Below are 19,744 nucleotides of genomic sequence, written 5' to 3'. Positions count from 1 at the left end.
ACTGTGAGTAGACGTGACAACGGGTCATTCCAGGTGGGCAGCACGGGAATTGCATCATCTTTGAGCGGGAAGAGAGAGTCCCATGCCCTACAGGAGCACACGGCAAGGTCAATGTCGAGATAGAGGTTTGAATGCATTCAAGTGACCCCTTTGCACTCACAGGAAGAGAGTGGTAAGATTCATTTGCTTTGAATGTCAAGATAATGTTTTTTTAAGGACAGAACGCAATAAAGGATCATCAAGGTTCACTATTTTGATGGCGGGTGACAAGATTTTCAGTTATCCAGTTATAAAATCAAATGGAATAAAAATGTAAATTATTGTAAATACAGTATAAAAAAGATTTTACCTCAGCTTTCAACCTTCAGCTAATATCATCGATGAAATATGTAGAAAAAAGTTCTGACATCTGCAATATGTTCAGTAAGATACATATAATTGAATGTTTTTCATCACAAAATATAATGTTAATAATAGTGCTGCAAAGATTAATCGATTATGTCGAGTAATTCGATTAGAGAAAAGCCTCAAATTCAATTTTTCTGCTTTGATAAATCATTTAGGGTGGTGTTGCAATTGTTTGAAAGTGTTGTATTTAGTTTTGTTGATTTAGGAGGATACACTGCCCTCTAGTGGCAACTGGGAATATGACAACTTGTCTGGCTGAATAGAATAGAACGACTTTATTGTCATTACAAGTGTCATGAGATTCAAAGTTGCCCCATGGAGTGCAAACACACTTACACAAAGAATGGATTAAAAAGTATGTACGAGCTGCTCCCTTTTAAGGCCAACATAAGGCTGTAAATTCAAAACCAATAAATTACCACAATCATTCTGTTTAGGAATGAACATTTCTGTAGTTTAAGTCAGGCCCGGATCTAGGTTTACCCACCAGAGTGGGCACTAAGAAATTTGGAGGGGGCACCCCCAATGCAGGCTTTTTTTTTTTTTTACCCTCTGCATTTCTCCAGGCTTGGGACCGGTGCAAGTAGGACACTGGCTTGTGTCCCGTTGAGGCTGCATTAATTTTTGGGGGGCTTATTTGTTTGTTTTTTTGTTTAGGTTTGTTTGTTTTTTTTTTCATTCATCTATCTACTTATTCTCTCAGTCGGCATGATGTCACGATAACGTCATCCCTCATAGCAACGTGTCGCCCTTTTGAGATGGGGGCACACACAGGTAAACATCTGTAGACAAACGTCTGAAATTCATATATTTCAGCTGTGGTTTGCGTTTTTTTCATAAAAACGTCTTAAACATGACTTATTATTATCACGAGACACTGCCGGCAGACGCGAGGAGGCGATACAACTTAAAATTAGCGTGTATTGGCTTGCAAATCTGCCCATACAAAGTCACAGCTGATAGCTGGATGAACAATCCAAAGGAATTGCCTGCAATGGAGTTCGGAAACATCTACAACTACGTCATAAAGTCACCCAGTAAGTTGACCTTTATCAATTACTTGGAATATGTACTGTGTGGAACTAAGAAAACTGTTAGTATATACGAGTGATTATTTCTGCCGTAACCGGTAATTCGCTTCCAAGCATTATTTAGCCGTGAACACGTCACGGCAAAATAACCAATTCCCACCGATTGACCGATCAGAGCAGTTCACGGCAAAAGAAAAATAACGCTTTGCGAGTTGTCAGTTACGGTAATAATAACCACTGCCGAGTCTATTGAATCCTAGTGGCTAATTGGGGCAAAAAACAAACAAAAAGATCGATCAAAGTTTACTCACCAGTTATAAAATGTCAGCTGCAAACGTAAATGTGCCTGGATTTAGGTTCCCACTGGCGAGAATGGTCCACGGAACAGTCTTCTTTTACTGTTCCTCAATTGATTGCTTTCAGCCATTTGCTTGTCCTTTTCTTCTCACGAGGAAGAATAAAGAACTTCAAATGCGGCTCCGAACTCTTTCTTGTGTTACAACCCGCAACACGGCAACTTTTAGTCATTCCACGGAAAAAAAGACCGCAAATAAGATAAGTTTAAAGCGTTTGTACTACAATGCACGACAGAGCAACCGCTTGTGACTCGTCTTTTGCCCCCATTTCAATATGGCGACGCTTTGTTGTGGCTGGTGACGTCATTCATGCCCCGATGTCCGACTGCAAGAATGTGGAGGAGAGAGAGGAAGCGCGGATAACAAACGAGTTTGGAAAAACGGCTTGTTTTGGTGATTGCTTGTTCGGCGTGATTGCGGCCAACAGTAACCGTTAATCCCGCAATAAAAAAGTAGGTGAGACCAACTCTCCGTGCGTTCTCTATATCCAGTGCGACGTTACAATAGATATTCCCGACATTTTGATTAGGTGGGCATGACTCACGTCTGGGTGGGCCGTGCCCACTCAGACTCCCCCATACATCCGGTCCCGGTAAAGTAAAAAATAACAATATGCTTTAGTATTTTCCAAAATTTTTATGGGGTAAAACCATAAACTAGGAACCGTATTTTTCGGACTATAAGTTGCACCAGCCAAAATGCGCAATGAAGGGGGGGGCATAAGTAGCAGCACTGGGGTATAAGTCGAATTTTGGGGAGGTCATTTATTTTAATCAGAGGCCAAGCACAAACATTATACGTTATAGTCTTAATGAAACGGAGCAAAAGTGCTAAATAGGTATCTGTTGACCTATTGAGTTATTCAGATAATGATAAACAAAACAAACTCCAAATAACTACCAAATCCATTCAAGTCTTCATCTTGAGTATAACTTTAGAAAACTCCACCAACTCGAAGTAGAGGGCACGCCTCGAGTAGGCTACGAGTATCAACATATCAGTCGAACCAGAGTAGTGCTGCAACGATTAATCAATTAACCTGAGTAATTAGATGAGGAAAAAAGCTTTGACTCAAATTTTGCTGCTTCGAGGATTATTTTAACTACAGTGGCATTGTAATGGTTTATTTTGAAAGTTTGCATTTAGTTTTATTGATTTGGGTGAATACACTGGCCTCCAGTGGCAACAGTCAATATGACATATAACTCATATAACATAGCTGGATCCAGCTGCTCCCTGTTAAAGGTATCCACAGATAGAAAGGCTTCTAGTTCTTAAAAGATAAATGTTATTATGAGGTAAAATAATTTGATATTGAAACCCCACTTGATGTTTTAGTTTTTATACAATTTGTAAAATTGGATGATCGCCATTGTTTTTTATGTCGCAAGGCGGTGATGTCACATGGTTACGCTGCCGGGCTTCCAGAGTATGACTCTAGCGATATAAACATGTCATCTGTTCAACCCTTTCAATTTGAACCCAAGAGGAACATTAATGAGCATGAAAGCACTGTCAATATTTCACAAAATGAGCAGCAAAAGCAAAATGAATAGAAAAGACTGGATGAGACGAGACAAGAGTAACAAAAAAAACGGTGTTCTGCCAAAATGTGCTACGCTGGCGAAACATTCGTCCTACAAGAGGCGAATTTGACACCCAAAGTACTACCTTGCGCTTTCAAATTGTTTTGTTTAGATGCATACAGACAGAACACACTAAAGATGCTTTGAGAAAATACGAAAACATAGGAATTTTTAGAGATTTTAATAGCGGCGTTAGAGTATATCGGCGTTACTAATGCCGTTATTTTTTTTTCAGTAGTGAGTAATCTAATTACTTTTTCTCATCTTTGCAACGCCGTTACTGTTACTTATGATTTAAAGGCGTGCGTTACTATGCGTTACAACGTTGGTTGAATGACGCGAGAAAAGTCTGAGAAACACAGACTCTTTCACGGAACAGAGCGGGAGTGGAGGGGAAGGAATGGAGATACAAACGCAATGCTAGTTGGCTCCAATAATGCCTGACTGTAGCCGATAGCCTACAAACTACGCCCACCCACATGATGCTCCGGTAGATATCACATGTTCATAGAACTAGATGTAAAATGATAGACTCGCCGGCATCTTAAAGCAGTAATTTCTGAGGAAGGATCTGTTGTAGAGAACCTTCCGAGCGAACCTAAGTCACTTTTTATCAAAAATATTCCTAAATTGGCAAAATCTTGACTTGTATCTATCTTTAAATCATGAAACAGTTTTAAAACTTTCACATGGCGAAAGTAGACAGAAGGGAACAAATGCAATAACGGGAGCAAGTTTAACAACTTTAACGGTTGATTCACAACATTAAATTACTTCGAAACGTAGCAAAGGTTACTATCGAGTGATCGCAATATCTGTAAAACCCCTGCGTCTAGTTAAGTTTCAGGTAAAGAATTGGGCTAGGGCCAATTGTCCCAAAAACTCTTTGAACTTCACATAGTGTGACCTATGTTTTTTTTTTGTTTGTTTGTTTTCTTTTTTGAATGAAAAGAAGAAAAAAAACATGAAAAGTAACAGCAGTTACTTTGCCAAGTAACTAATTACTTTTAAATTCAGGTAACTGAGTCACTAACTCAATTACATTTTGGGAGAAGTAATTTGTAACTAATTGATTACTTTTTAAAATAAGATTAACAACACTGGTGATATCAAATAGGGGTGGTTTAAATATGCAACGTGACAAATGTTGCCAAAAGATCATCTACTTTAAAGCTACCACATGAAAACACAATGCTTAAAAGTATGAGGGAAACACATGCAAAAAGTATTTTGAGGCAATGAAAAGCATAAATAGATACTCAAAACACAAAAATAAGTACTCAAATCGCATTTAACCGATGTGCGCATGTGTTTGACGTCTTGCTGTGGAGAAGGAATTGGAGAAACCCGGTAGTGTTCGTCTAGTAACAGTGACAATCTACGTCATCCCCGAGCTTGCATTGCACGCATAAAACATGGCACCCTGCCTAGGTCAAAACATGTACTAAATATTATAGATTTTTAAATCAATTGCAATATTTTATGTTCCTAACAACATATTTTAGTAAAAGAGAACAATTGTGACTTATTAGAGCTTATAAGTCTTTAAGTCCGAGGTTCCCTTCAAGACCAACATAAGGTAAGTTTTTGTTTCAGCTTCAGTTTCATGTTTTTGATGCATTCGTAATTTAATTTCGAGGTATCGCAAATTTCAGACTATAAGCCGCTACTTTTTTCCCTTACTTTGAATCCTGTGGCTTACAGTCCAGTGCTTATTAGTTGATTTAATTAGGTTAATAGGTAACACTTTTTTTTAACGCGGCATCATAAGACTGTCATAATTATGACATGACACCATTATGTACATCAATGAATGCATTTGACAGATGTCATTGTGTGTCATCCGGTAAATTATGTTACTAACTCAATTAATGTCCTGCTTGGATCTTTTACATCCATTCAAAAGTGAGATAATTTACCAGATGACACACAATAATATCACACATAAGTATTCATTAATGCTCATGGCAGTGTCATGTCATAATTATGATGGTCTTATGACAGTCTTATTACGACGCTGTCAAATAAAGTGTTACTAGATATCATAACTAGCAACTACTGAAACAACTGGAACACTAATTGGAGATATGCTTAACACAGATCATGAATTATGTTTGTTATTTTCATCTGTACTGCTGCAATGCATGCTTGGAGGCATGTTGGACAAAAACAGTGTTGACGGCAGGTGGCAGCAGAAGTTGAATGTCTCCCCTAAGGGAGCAGTGATGGCCAAATGAAGCTTCTTGAAGCATTGAAGCTTTGCAGTCAATTGGTTCAAAGCGTCCTGGTGGTTCATTTGGTCTTATGAGATTTATGATGCCGCTGTCAAATAAAGTGTTACCGTTTAATATCTTTCAGTGTAAAAGTGTAACTATCCTATAATACAGTGAGGACAGCTGCGGCTTATCTATGAACAAATGCCGTTTTCGTGTCAAATTTGGTGGGTCGTGGCTTATAGTCAGGTGCGCCTTATAGTCGAAAGATTACAGTATATTTAGCTGTTTTTGGAGGAAATATGTGTTTGAACGATTTGTTGAGAAAATTGTATCCAAAAAAAAACTTTGCATTTAGTGGACTTTTGCTATGCAAGCTAAGTTAATTTGATCTACTGAATTTATATATCAATTTGACTAACTGGACATTTAAACTTACAATGTTTTGTGTTAAATGTTGTTAAAATGTCTGTCTTTTTTCCCATTGTTCTACATGTGCTGAATATCGTCTCATTTAGTGAGGACAGATCAGGTGTATTTTAAATGACTTATAAGCATGAAAAGTAGCAAATAATTAAATGTTTTTCTTTAATACATTGCCATTGTTTTCATTAAAATATTTTTTGTATTTAGATCCTCATTTATTTTCATACTGTGTCCGCATAGGTATTTTATTTATTTATTTATTTATTTATTATTTTATTTTATTTATTTTTTTTGAATGGCTGCCTTGAAACTTACCACCTAATACTGAGGGCACAAGAAGCCATTCACGCATGCGTTCAGCAGGTCTTCAACTGAAGATCCATGTTTTCAGAAAGCGCAAATTCAACACAGGAGCGTTTGAATCAATGTTAAAACTTCTCAACAGTATGGCATGACTACTAACAGTTATAACCATTCTGCACTATCCTGATAAAAAGTGAAAGCATCACCAGTATGCCATTGAGTACTTTTCTGAATAGCTCAAATGATGTCACTTTCCTTGTCATATCCTCACATCATCTGCCTTCACACACTTAAAGGCTTTATATTGTCATCTCAACAAACTGTGCTTGCTGCAATTTGTTTAAGGACTACCCTCATTACAAATGTAGTTAAAATGGTTGTTCCTCAAGCAAACACCAAGCATCTTTTTTCACCGTTTGGGCAACTCTGTATGTTTTGACAGGTGATTATTGTTGTCCATTTGAATTTCAAGCCCAAAGCTGAACTGCTTGAAGCACATCATTATATTTCTATTTTTTTTTTATTTGTATATTTCCCACAGTGCCCTGAACTCCTTCGAATGAAGTTTATTAGCTTCATCTTCCAGACACTTGTTGCTCGATTCATTCATCTCAGGTATGAGTATCAGGATAGGGCAAATAACATAATAAATACATCTCTTTGCTTTTATAATGTTGGAATTGATGTTATTGACAATGTTACAAAGTTTTATTACATTGCAAATTTAAATATTAAATGTGACGTTTTAGTAATACAGTGATCCCTTGCTACTTCGCGGCTCAACGTTTACGTGCTCAGTGAATCGCATGTTTTTTAATTATGTGATGAGTGTCTTGTCATAAGAGTAAGACTTTCAAAACATATTTATGTACACTTTATTCACATCTACGTACGTATGTATGTACACCAGATGTGATTGCTCTAAGGCTGCATGGGGAGAACAGCTTGTCAAAATGTCAAAAAATAGGTGATCAAATGTATATAGTGTTGTGTGTACATGTGCTCGACTAAATATAGGATAAAATGCGCTCAACTTTCGTTGAGAATTGGCTTAAATATCACTGGTTACGATGTGGCTTGCTTTTCATTCATTCGTGCAGCTTCACAGACCTTTAAACAGTGCGGATTCTGTGCTTGAGAGTACATTGTTCCACGACAGTGAAATAAGACGAGTCATTTGCCAAAGGCTGGGTTTATCCCGCTCATTGGACGCAGTGCATCTCTAGGAGTCTATTGGCAGTGGACGGGGCTCGGCTGGCCCAGACGCCCTGGTTCTCAGCATTATGATTGGATGATCTGTCTGAAGTTGAATCCCTTTTTAATTGACAGCAAAATGAGCGAATCAGTGATCTTGCCAGTTGCTTTATTAAAAACGTCTAGCGAAAAAAATCTAGCTTGTTTCTGATGTTTTTTCTATTGTAGCTGCTTGTGTTTGGAGACTTGACTTCTGGCACTCTAGTTTCTTTCCCCATCACAAAGCACTCACAGGCGGACACACTTGAGCTTCCTGATTGAAAGACCAGCATCCGCCACTTAAACACACACACACGTATCATATGAATGTATATTACTTATAGTAATATTTTATTCACGTTTCAAACTGTACTTTAATGTTCTTATGATAACATGCATTTTTGATTGATAGATAAGACTTTATTAATCCTTCATAGGGAAAGGAGCTCAGACAGTATACAGTCAAATGAATAACATATTGACAAACCATAGAACAAACTATAAGAACTACAGTACATACATACAAGTTACCCATGACTAAAATACAAATGGGATCTAACGTAACTGCTGATCGGCACTGTTGAAATTCACCTACCCAGTCAAGCCGCACGGAAACGGCGACACCCAAGCAAAGTGCCGCTCTGCCGATGCTGCCTCGCGCGCGCCAACCAGGAATGCGGAATTTCGCGCGTTCATCTCTGATGTTAACCCTTTGTACTGAATCCATGTTCCAAAAGTTTGAAAAAGACTCGCCAAAAGCAGGTTGACTATTTAATCGTCGACAATGGTCAAAAAAAAGGCAAAAACAGACGACGGAGGGACATTTCTGGATCCAAAACAAGGCTACATGTTTCCGTGCAGCAAAATCTGTGTTATCTCAGTGTCCAGTGTTTTTAAGTCCATGATGTAGTGGGCCGGGCCTTGCTTTGGGATCATCCCTCTCTGGCCGGTTTCGGCCTGTTTAGGTTTGTGCGTGGATGGGATGTGGTTGCCACAGCGACCAACACTGGTCTTGACGTCCCAAGCGCCTGCTATCAACTTTGTTATCCGGGCTGGCTCTACTTGTTGTCAGACAAAGAGCGCTTTGTCCTTGCAGAACTGATTTGCAAGTTTTGGTGCGTCAGTCTTGCTCGTGGCGCACACGTTGGGCTTCTGTGATAAGATGGCGTTGTGTATTTATTCTGCTTCTTTTCATTAAACTATGGTGTGCTATCTATTCTACACTAGGTGTGTCAGAGCAGTAGAGTCCCACCATAAATATGAGAAATGATACTATTCCCTGATTAATTGTATTCCGTGTGTTCGAGTAATGCAGACCGTTAGACGGCGCCTACGAGAAACGGTACCATTTTTCCATTTCCCCCTCATGAGCCCCGATAAGGTGATTAACTTTACCGTGTCAAGGCCACAGAGTGAAGTCTGCCTAAACTATAGTTAAATGAATGTGTTAGACTAATGCAAACAATTATACGGTGCGTGAGAGAACGGTACCTTTTCCCTTCAGCACTTTGTCAGAAACATTCTTATAATTAATGTACATTTAATCGCGAGCACACACCTCTGTTTTATAAAGTCTGATGGCAGTGGGCACAAAGCAACGCCTATACCGCTCCGTTCTGCATCTAGGTGGTATAAAATGCTGACTGAAAGAGCTGCCCAGCTGCCACAGCTCGTCATGGAGAGGGTGAGAGGTGTTATCCAAGATAGCTGTGAATTATATTATCAACCTCCTTTCAGCCACAGTCTTCAGACTTCCCAACTCCAGCCCCACCATAGAGTTGGCCTTGCTTACCAATTTATTGAGTCTGCCCACCTCACCTGCCTTGACACGGCTCCCCCAACACACTATGACGAAAAACAAAGCACTAGACACCACAGACTAGTAAAAACTTTTCAATATCCTACCACAGACGTTAGAAAAAGTCTCCTCAGGAAGCACAGCCCGCTCTGCCCCTTCCTGAAGAGGGCATCAGTGTTGTGCGACCGATCCAGTTAATTATTAATGTGGACCCCAAGGCACTTGTATAAGTCCGCCCTCTGCACCACCTCCCCCTGGATGATGACTGGGAAATGGGACTTCTCATTCCTCCTATAGTCCACCACCAGCTCCCTGGTCTTGCTGATATGTCTCAAATGGTTGCTGCTGCACCACACAGTGGGGCAAATAAGTATTTAGTCAACCACTAATTGTGCAAGTTCTCCCACTTGAAAATATTAGACAGGCCTGTAATTGTCAAAATGGGTAAACCGCAACCATGAGAGACAGAATGTGGAAGAAGAAAAAAAAACAGAAAATCCCATTGTTTGATTTTTAAAAATTTATTTGCAAATCATGGTGGAAAATAAGTTTTTCCACCATGAAAATTTGGTCAATACCAAAAGTTCGTCTCAATACTTTGTTATGTACCCTCTGTTGGCAATAACGGAGGCCAAACGTTTTCTGTAACTCTTCACAAGCTTTTCACACACTGTTGCTGGTATTTTGGACCATTCTTCCATGCAGATCTCCTCAGAGCAGTGATGTTTTGGGGCTATCGTTTGGCAACACGGACTTTCAACTCCCTCCACAGATTTTCTGTGGGGTTGGGATCTGGAGACTGGCTAGGCCACCCCGGACCTCGAAATGCTTCTTACGAAGCCACTCCTTTGTTGCCCTGGCTGTGTGTTTGGGATCATTGTCATGCTGAAAGACCCAGCCAAGTCTCATCTTCAATGCCCTTGCTGATGGAAGGAGATTTTCACTCAAAATCTCTCGTTACATGGCCCCATTCATTCTTTCCTTTACACAGATCTGTCGTCCTGGTTCCTTTGCAGAAAACCAGCCCCAAAGCATGATGTTTCCACCCCCATGCTTCACAGTGGGTATTGTGTTCTTTGGATGCAATTCAGTATTCTTTCTCCTCCAAACACGAGAACCTGTGTTCTACCAAAAAGTTCTATTTTGGTTTCATCTGACCATAACACATTCTACCAGTCATCTTCTGGATTATCCAAATGCTCTCTAGCGAACCGCAGACGGGCCTGGACGTGTACTTTCTTCAGCAGGGGACACATCTGGCAGTGCCGGATTTGAGTCCCTGGTGGTGCATTGTGTTCCTGATAGTAGCCTTTGTTACTGTGGTCCCAGCTCTTTTAGGTCATTCACTAGGTCCCCCTGTGTGGTTCTGGTATTTTTGCTCACCGTTCTTGTTATCATTTTGATGCCACGGGGTGAGATCTTGCATGGAGCCCCAGATCGAGGGAGATTATCAGTGTTCTTGTGTGTCTTCCATTTTCTAATAATTGCTCCCACAGTTGATTTCTTTACACCAAGCGTTTTACCTAGTGCAGATTCAGTTTTCCCAGCCTGGTGCAGGTCTACAATTTTGTCTCTGGTGTCCTTCGACAGCTCTTTGGTCTTGGCCATAGTGGAGTTTGGAGTGTGACTGACTGTGGTTGTGGACATGTGTCTTTTATCCCTATAATGAGTTAAAACAGGTGCCATTAATACAGGTAACGAGTGGAGCCTCGTTAGACCTCATTAGAAGAAGTTAGACCTCTTTGACAGCCAGAAATCTTGCTTTTTTGTAGGTGACCAAATAATTATTTTCCACTCAAATATGGAAATAAATTCTTAATTATTTGTCTCATCTGACCAGAGAACATTCTTCCAAAATATTTTTGGCTTTCTCAGGTAAATTTTGGCAAACTCCAGCCTGCCATTTTTATGTCTCTGGGTCAGAAGTGGGGTCTTCCTGGGTATCCTACCATAGAGTCCCTTTTCCTTCAGATGCCGACGGATAGTACAGGTTGATACTGTTGTACCCTTGGACTGCAGGACAGCTTTAACCTATTTGGATGTTAGTCGAGGTTCGTTATCCACCATCCGCACAATCTTTCATTAAAATCTCCCGTCAATCTTTATTTTCCGTCCACATCTAGGGGGGTTAGACACAGTGCCATGGGCTTTATACTTATTGATGAAATTGCGCACGATAGACACAGGAACATTCAGTTCTTCGGAGATAGACTGGTAGCCTTCAGATTGCCCATGCGTCCTCACAATTTTGTTTCTCCAGTCCTCAGACAGTTCTTTGGTCGTCTTTCTTTTCTCCATGCTCAATGTGTTACACACATAGGACAGATGTTGAGTCAACTTTAATCCATTTTAACTGGCTGCAAGTGTGATTTCGTTATCACCACCACCTGTTATGGGCTACAGGTAAGTAACAGACGCTGCTATTTACACAAATTAAAAAAGCATGACATGATTTTTCAAAGGGTGCCAATACTTTTTTTCCGGCCCATTTTTGGAGTTTTGTGTGATTATGATAATGATTTAACTTTTTTTCCCATTCTGTTTTGTGTTTTTTTTTTATTGCAAGCAAAATAAATTAAGATATTACAATTACAATCATTTTCTGGGAGAGATTAAGCATTATCTGACTAAATTGCAGGGGTGCCAATACTTTTGCCCAAATGTGTATAAAGAAAATTTACATTTTATATTTTTTTATAGGGTGGTATTTAAGGTTATTGATATTATATGTACACAAAAAAAATGTATGTTAAAAATGGGGGTGACATAACGTGACATGATTTTTCACTTTACACCAGGGGTCCCCAAACTAAGGCCCGCGGGCTGAATGCGGCCCGCCTCCACATATGGGCCGGCCCCTTGAACAATACCAGAGAGCATTTTGATTTTTTTTTTTTTTTTTTCCCAATAGTGTATTTATTTCCTGGCTTTTTTCTGTGAAGAACCCAGAGAGGGTTATTTGGTTATTATCTATTTAATTAATAGTGTTATTATTATATTATATTATTATTTTTATTTTATTTACTTTTGTTCCGTGAAGAATCCAGAAAGGGTATTTGATTGTGGCTTTCTGAAAAATACATTTTTACATTTAGGCACTCCTGCAATTGTCACACTTTTTCTGATACAAACTGACCCCGGCCCCTCATCAGAGAAGGAAAAAGTTATGTAGCCCTCACTGGAAAAAAGCTTGGGACCCCTGCTTGACACAGTCGGTTCGGGTCCTCATTAATACCAATAAGTGAGGGATCATTGTATTATCATCTCCAGCATAATGCAATGAGAAAACTCATTTTGCAAATAGACTAAGCCAAATAATTTCGGTAATAGAATCGTCCATTTGGCAAGATGCTCTAATGTGCTCTTCATGTCTTAAATAGGTGACCCCAGGGATGCCATTCCTTAAAAACACTCGACTGAATCTGCCCCGCTCAGTAGCAATAGATAATAAAGCAAAGAAATCAGGGCTTCGTGGAACTATATTTGCAGTCAATGGAGATAACTACACTGGTGAATGGTTGGACAATAGGAAACATGGTAAGTTATTTATTTTGTTGTTAAATATTGACAGCACGACAAAGTTTTATTTATGCTTATTTAAGGTTGGGGAACCCAAGAGTGGAAGGCATCTGGTTCGCTATACAATGGCGAGTGGAAATCTGGGAAACAAGAGGGTTATGGTATCTTTAGCATTCTTCGACAGGACACAAAGACGTATATGACACAGTACTGCGGCGAGTGGAAAAATGGAATGAAACATGTATGTAGTTTTATTGCATGACTTGCTGAATTAAACTTTACACAGTAGTGTTGCCATTGCTTTTGAAGATTTATTCCCCAGAAATATTGCCACTTATCTGTACCATCTCTAGGGACATGGTTCCTTCTTCGATGTGCATGCAACTTACGAGGGAGAGTGGAGTGAGGACAATCGCAGTGGCTGGGGGAGACTCACGTATAAGTGTGGTGATCTTTACGAGGGGGAGTGGCTATGGGATAAGGAACACGGAATGGGTGTAATTCAATTTGGTAAGTCTTTATTTTTTTTATTATCATGGTTGAATGACAAACTTTTAAAATGTCTGTTTAAGCCAATGGGAACTGGTATGAAGGATCTTGGAGGAACGGCAAGAAAAATGGTCATGGAAAGTTCTACTATGCAGACAAAGGTATCATCTATGACGGCCTTTGGGTTGATGGGGATGCAAAATGTGGAACTCTGTCGGATTTTGGGAGAGAAGAGGCACCATTCCCTACCAAGTATCCAATTCCACCGGTAAAAATTGCACAGTGTTCTCATCCACTGTTACAATGTATATGATCCATTTTTGAAAATTGACTGTCTGAATATACAGGCATGTTCAAAATTATTCAACCTGTTGACAAGATTAGATATTCAGGGTAGAAAATGGTTAACCCAGTTATAGTTATTAGGTTTTTAACAGTGAAGAAATTTTGCAAAAAACAAATATATATTTATTTTCAGGCTACATCTACACTGGGACGGATAAGTTTTTTGCCTTGTAATTCAGACAGTATTTTATACCTGTCCACACTACGTTTAAGGTGCATTTATAAACATGCTCCTGCAAGGGATGCCTGCATTTGCCTGCGCAACAAGGAACTGCCTCGTGTGTGACGTCTCCGTCCGTACGGGTCATCACCGAATTGGAAGCTTATAATTTGTTTGTGCTGTTCGATGTCTTCTATGCACATATTCATGTGTAAAATTTACTAGCTCTTTTAGTTGTAAAACGACGAGCAGGAAAGCCACGTTTGTACCTTTCGCCTACATTGTTTACAATTTCGTAATGGCGATGGCGCACTCCATGACGTCGCTTCCTTTGAATCTAATTATTACAGTGAACCCTCGTTTTTTTGCGGTATATGGGGACCAGAACCCGCTGCGATAAATAAAAAACCGCGAAGTAGCGCACCCCCTCCCACCCCCCAAATTTTTTAGGTGTTCAATGTATTTATTCAGATTTAGCATTAAAAAGAGATACATATGTTTTTTCTCTTTTATGTAAGTATAACAAAATATATATATATATATATTAATACATTGTTTACATTACTTTATAAACTACTACATTATTTTTAAACAAGCATAAAGTAGTAGAAAAATGATTGGCTCTATTACTTGCTTCATTGAGTGAGTCCACTCAAAGCTGCTCAAGCTGCTCACATACATGACTGTTTAACAAGTTAAACTATGATAGACGCATGCTGCACTTTTGAAGTTAGTATATCTGGCAAGATCAAACACAAGCATCTGTCAATCATCGTTAACTTTATTAAGCAACTATAGTGCATGTGCACTGCCTGATGAACAAAGAGCAGGAGCGATAGTGAGACTATGCCATCGGCTCCAGACAGCTCATCTGCATTTTTTTTTTTTTTTTAAATGAAAGAAAAACCAAGAAAAACCACGATGGACTGAGGGCGTGAAGTTTGAAGTGCTAAGTAGCGAGGGCTCACTGTTAGGGATGGGAATCGAAATCCGATTCCAATTCGGAACCGGTTCCGAGTGTTTCGAGGCCTCGACATCACAATGAAAAAGCCTTAACGATCCCTTTCACGATTCCTAAAGACGCGTATTGCGTCGTGACGTGTCTTGTTGTCCAGACGCATCAAACTAGCATGGCGCCAAGAACCACTCGCTCCAAAGTTTGACTACACTTTACCAGGAAAGAGTGTGAAAATGAAAGGTTACGACGGGTAAGCACGAGCATTGCAGCCATAAACATAACAATTACAGCACGTAGGTTCAAACGCTCGAAAGTGTGCCTTCAATTCACGAGGAAAAATTACAACAAAGCGACTTGCAGTCATTGCAAGGTGGAGCTAACTGCATCGGGAGGGAATACGACTGCGATGTCCTCACCGAGACGCTAAGGCTCAGTCCTGGCTATCTGGCTATACAGCTAGCTAAACTCCCAAATGACAATGCAGAAGACGTTGGTATAATTTGCTGACTTTATTCAACCATCACTTGAAGAGTGAAACTAAGAATAGAAATGAAACAAATCAATTTCGTCCCCAATAACAAACAGGTTTGCATCAACGTAAATCAGCGATGATGAGCTGCTAATAACAGTATGGTTAGCATTCGTTCGCTAGCATTAGCACATCGTTCAAACCACTACACAACTGGATTTAAGTGTCCGATATCGAGTGGAAACACAACAACACAAAAGATGATACATACAGGCGTTGCCTCTGTAGATATTAACATTAACAAAGAACGTAGGCTCGTAGAAGTGTTTCCCTCTCTCACTAACTCGCCCACTCGCTTGGATGCGGCATTTCTTCTTTGGGTGTAAGCGCGCTCTTCTTCACGTGAGCGCGTTCTTTGTCAAGTGAGGAAGCGCAAGGGCGCCCCCACTTGAGCATGTAAGCGCCACAAAAACTAAAAGGCATGCAATTCAATGTAATGGTAAAATAATACACGTTAACCCAGTAAGTCCCCAAACTGCGGCCCGCGGCCCAAATACGGCCGGCCTCCACATTTGGTCCGGCCATTTTGATTTTTTTTTTTTTTTTTCTCAATCGTGTTATTTATTTTCTGGCGTTTTCCTTGAAAAATTCAGAGAGGGTTATTTGGTTATTATCTATTTAATTAATAGTGTTTTTATTATTAATTATTATTATTATTATAAAGAATCCAGAAAGGGTTATTTGATTGTGGCTTTCTGAAAACAATAATTTTTACATTTATGCACTTCTGCAATCGTCACACTTTTTCTGTTACAAACTGACCCCGGCCCCTCATCAGAGAAGGGAAAAGTTATGTGGCCCTCACAGGAAAACGTTTGGGGACCCCTGCTTTAACACATATTGCTAAAGGCAGAACAAAAATCTATCTGCCAATATATACCAATATTTTTTTATTTCTATTAGATAAATGTTTCAGTAAAATGTTACACATTCTTGTGTATTTGCCACTTATTGCCCCAGTTAACATTGAGGCTTTGGGCCTCTTTTGATCACGTTGTGAGTTTGTAAGGTTGTGACTTCTGATTAAACAAACTCGATGCCAATCAAAACGTTTGTTCTTCTTTTTCCCCAAATTAGAATCGATAAGAGAATCGATAAAGAATCAAATCGTTAAGCAATATCGATAATGGAATCGGAATCGTAAAAATCCTATCAATTCCCATCCCTACTCACTGTATATGGCTAGCCTGGCTATACTGGGCAGCTTAGGCGCCTTTCATGAAATTACGCGCCCTCCTAATAAAATAATAAAACCTCACGGACGAGAGGTACATCAGTGTAGCCGACATGCCGTGTAGTCTAACTAATAGGTAGTCCCCAGTTTACGAACGAGTTCCGTTCCTGTGCTGGCGATGTAACCCGGATTTCCGCTTAAGTCAGAATTAACCCTTTAAATACCTTTAAACACCCTCTAAAAAAAAAATCCAAAAACATGTATTATACATCATTGTACTGTCCCCGCACGACGTTGGAACAAAGTCCTAGCTAGACAGCGAGCAAAGCTCCCAAATGATCATGTCAGACGTCTGTGTGGTTTGCTGACTTTATTCAGTTGCTCATGACATCAACACTTGCAGAATGAAACAAAAATAAAATAAAATTAAATCAGTCTCAATTTCAATAACAGCATTTCAAATTTGCGTTTACAAGTAGCTGCTGATAAAGCAATAACAAACGATTAATACTTATCAGTAAGCGTCCGCACATCATCAAAAACAGTCACATAAACTCGCACCAAGTATTCGACCGCAATTGAAAACGCACAATAAACAGTACAAAACGGGTTATATGCAGCCGTCTCTTCTGCATCACGAAACAAAAGCGTCGGCGAGGGACCCTGCCCTGCCCTGGGCTTGGTGGGCCGCTGGTGGTCCCATGGCGTGCTGTGCCATGCCGGTTGGGGGGCTGCGGCTGTGGCTTCTGGGCCGGCTGGGTGGATGGGGGTGGAGGTGGGCGTGGGGTTGGTGGTGCATCCCTCCTTGCCACCCCTGAAGGCCGGTTGATAGGTGCGCGGGTGGCCCGGGGGGGGACGATGTTCTGACCATCCGGGCACTTAGACTTCCATTCTCTGTGTCAAACAGCTGAACAGGACAGGTTTAAATGAACAAATTTACAAAAACAAAATTCTAAAACATTTAACTACAGAGATGGCTGAATAATTTTGAACACAAGTGCAGCAAAGTCACTAAGCAATAAATGTTCTTTTTCGCACCTAGGTAACGCTCGTGAACATGCAAATGGTTTTATCAGAAGCGGAGTCTGTATACGTGGATGACAGTTGATGAGGAAACGAGGAAATGATCTTCAATTACAGTACCTCAAGCCACTCATTGTTTTCTGTGTGAATTCATACACACATGAAATCATTAATTCATGGAGGAAAAAAAGGCATAATGACAACAGGCCATTACAAGGCCATCCACAAGAACTGAAAAGGGCACACTTTGCATTTTGAAGCAATAATTCTCTGGAATATATGGCGAAAAAGTTCTGCTCTGAGACCCCTAATTTGGCCAAATGTCAAAATTGTCCGATAGACATGTGTAATACATCATAGGAAAGCTCAACATGTTTATTTTCTGGGGAAAACAAATTTTAAACAGGAGGGCATTTTTTTCACACCTTATAAGTATGTCATACCAGGTGAGTGAAAAGTAGACATTTTGGAGACCTTTGAAATTTGAAAGTTTCTCATTTAAAAAAAGGTTTTGGACACCCATCCTGGTACATAATAAATGACGAACATTTCAAGATGATCCCCCTTTGTCTACTCAAGTCTTTTATTATCAATATGCATGCAATAAGACATGTAGGTGGATGTACAATAATAAAAGAAATTGGTGTGTGAGTGAATGTGGATTTAATTTAGCTTTGTGTTTTATTTTGTAAATATACATGGCTAAACAGAGAGTTAGCTGTATAGTTAATGATAACTTTACTGCATACATTTTTTGATTTGGCTTGATTTTAATCTGTGCAATTTCCAGGGGAATTTTAGGGTTTAAATTCCAATACCATAATATTTTATAAACAGGGGTGCACATATTTTCTTTGCCCAGGTTCTCAGAGGAGGACCTGGAGATGTGACTTGGTCCTCATTGGGCTTGAGAGCCGACCCGCCTGATGCGATAAAATTATGACAAGCTTTACTTAGAGCCAATTACCTTTAATTATATTAACAATTAAAACTTGATTAACATCAACTGGCACAACAAAATTGCCATTACTTTGAAGTGAAATGTAAAGAAATAAACATAAAAGCACTAATTCAAAATAAAGGGCATTATGCGGCTCCCACATTAACTCCAAGCCTTTGTAAAAGTGGCATATCCGCATAAGTGCTCATGGAACGTGCATGTTTAGCTTTGTGAAATGCGAACAAAAACAAAACATGCATTCATTGAACACATGACCAAAAACTACAACAAACGAGTAAAAGGGTGGCTAGATATAGATTTTACAAGCGGCGACAACAAACCGCCGGTTTAGGATTTGAGGCCGTCGTCGGCGTTTTTGCCGTCTTTAGGCTCCGCTTTCATTAACTTTATTCCGCCACTTGTCCATAGGGCGAGTGGGGTCCTGTCTGACATCGCCACACTGCCACATGCTGTTTTTTTTGTGCTTTACAAAGTTTGGATGGCTGAAATTATTTGACCCTATATAAAATGCGCTGCTCTTATCAGCGACATTGGGATTCTCACGGCAAATTTTGCACCACATTTCTGTGCGAGCATCATTTGCTTCTAGCCATGGTACCTCCTGCAGCCACTTTTCAGCAAAAGTCCTTTTTTCTCGATAGCTCCGGTGACGTCTCTGTCGTCTGTCTTTTGACGGGGTTGGGGGAGCACGGAAATAATTACTCAGTGGGGCCTGCCGCTTTGACATTTTGAGAAGTGATTTTCTCGTGTCCGCCGCAAATACAGTGGTCAGCCATCGGTACGCAAAAGCGTATGGAAGCCGTTGAGGGCCAGCGCGTTTGTCTACGTCCAGTACGCATGCGCGCATGCGGACCACTTATGTGCACCCCCGTTTATAAATCATAATATCTGAACATTTAAATAGGTAAACTAAAGTGCAATCACATTTGTTAATGAATGGCTTCTGGTTTTTGAAATGTAAATAAACCAATCTATTGTGATAAAACAACAAAATTGCAATAACCGCATTAACTATCAAAGTGAAGTCTAACTGTAACTGTTGTCTTGAAACAAATCTGAATAAGGAAAAACATTGCAATAAAATAATGCAAACTTGTTAAACTAGTAGCTGAGATCTGTCATGACAGAACATCGCTTTAATGATATCTGGCGCCATCTAGCATCGTGAATGGGGATCGCTTCATCGCTACTTACCTTCCCTTTATGACTGAGTTGAAACAAAAGCGGTTGTG

General features: G+C 39.9%; 1 protein-coding gene across 1 annotated transcript; it reads left to right on the top strand.

Annotated features, from left to right (window-relative positions):
* The first annotated feature begins 12,584 nt into the window (after positions 1-12,584).
* LOC130908589 (MORN repeat-containing protein 3-like) lies at positions 12,585-18,335 on the top strand. Its single transcript, XM_057824174.1, has 5 exons — positions 12,585-12,891; positions 12,957-13,114; positions 13,227-13,383; positions 13,446-13,630; positions 17,571-18,335. The coding sequence occupies exons 1-5, from the start codon at positions 12,747-12,749 to the stop codon at positions 17,634-17,636; spliced, it is 711 nt and encodes a 236-aa protein (XP_057680157.1). The 5' UTR covers positions 12,585-12,746; the 3' UTR covers positions 17,637-18,335.
* Positions 18,336-19,744: the final 1,409 nt, after the last annotated feature.

Source organism: Corythoichthys intestinalis, chromosome 20 (assembly GCF_030265065.1).
Source record: "Corythoichthys intestinalis isolate RoL2023-P3 chromosome 20, ASM3026506v1, whole genome shotgun sequence".
NCBI lineage: Eukaryota > Metazoa > Chordata > Actinopteri > Syngnathiformes > Syngnathidae > Corythoichthys > Corythoichthys intestinalis.
The sequence above is the reverse complement of the archived record's forward strand: the minus strand, read 5'-3'. Positions and strand labels throughout refer to the sequence as shown.

Bases quoted from the DNA above. Each gene is read 5' to 3' on its own strand.
- LOC130908589 (XM_057824174.1), top strand. From the start codon at position 12,747: ATGCCATTCCTTAAAAACACTCGACTGAATCTGCCCCGCTCAGTAGCA. The intron at 12,892-12,956 runs GTAAGTTATTTA...TGCTTATTTAAG, and splicing joins GTTGGACAATAGGAAACATG to GTTGGGGAACCCAAGAGTGG. The intron at 13,384-13,445 runs GTAAGTCTTTAT...TGTCTGTTTAAG, and splicing joins AATGGGTGTAATTCAATTTG to CCAATGGGAACTGGTATGAA.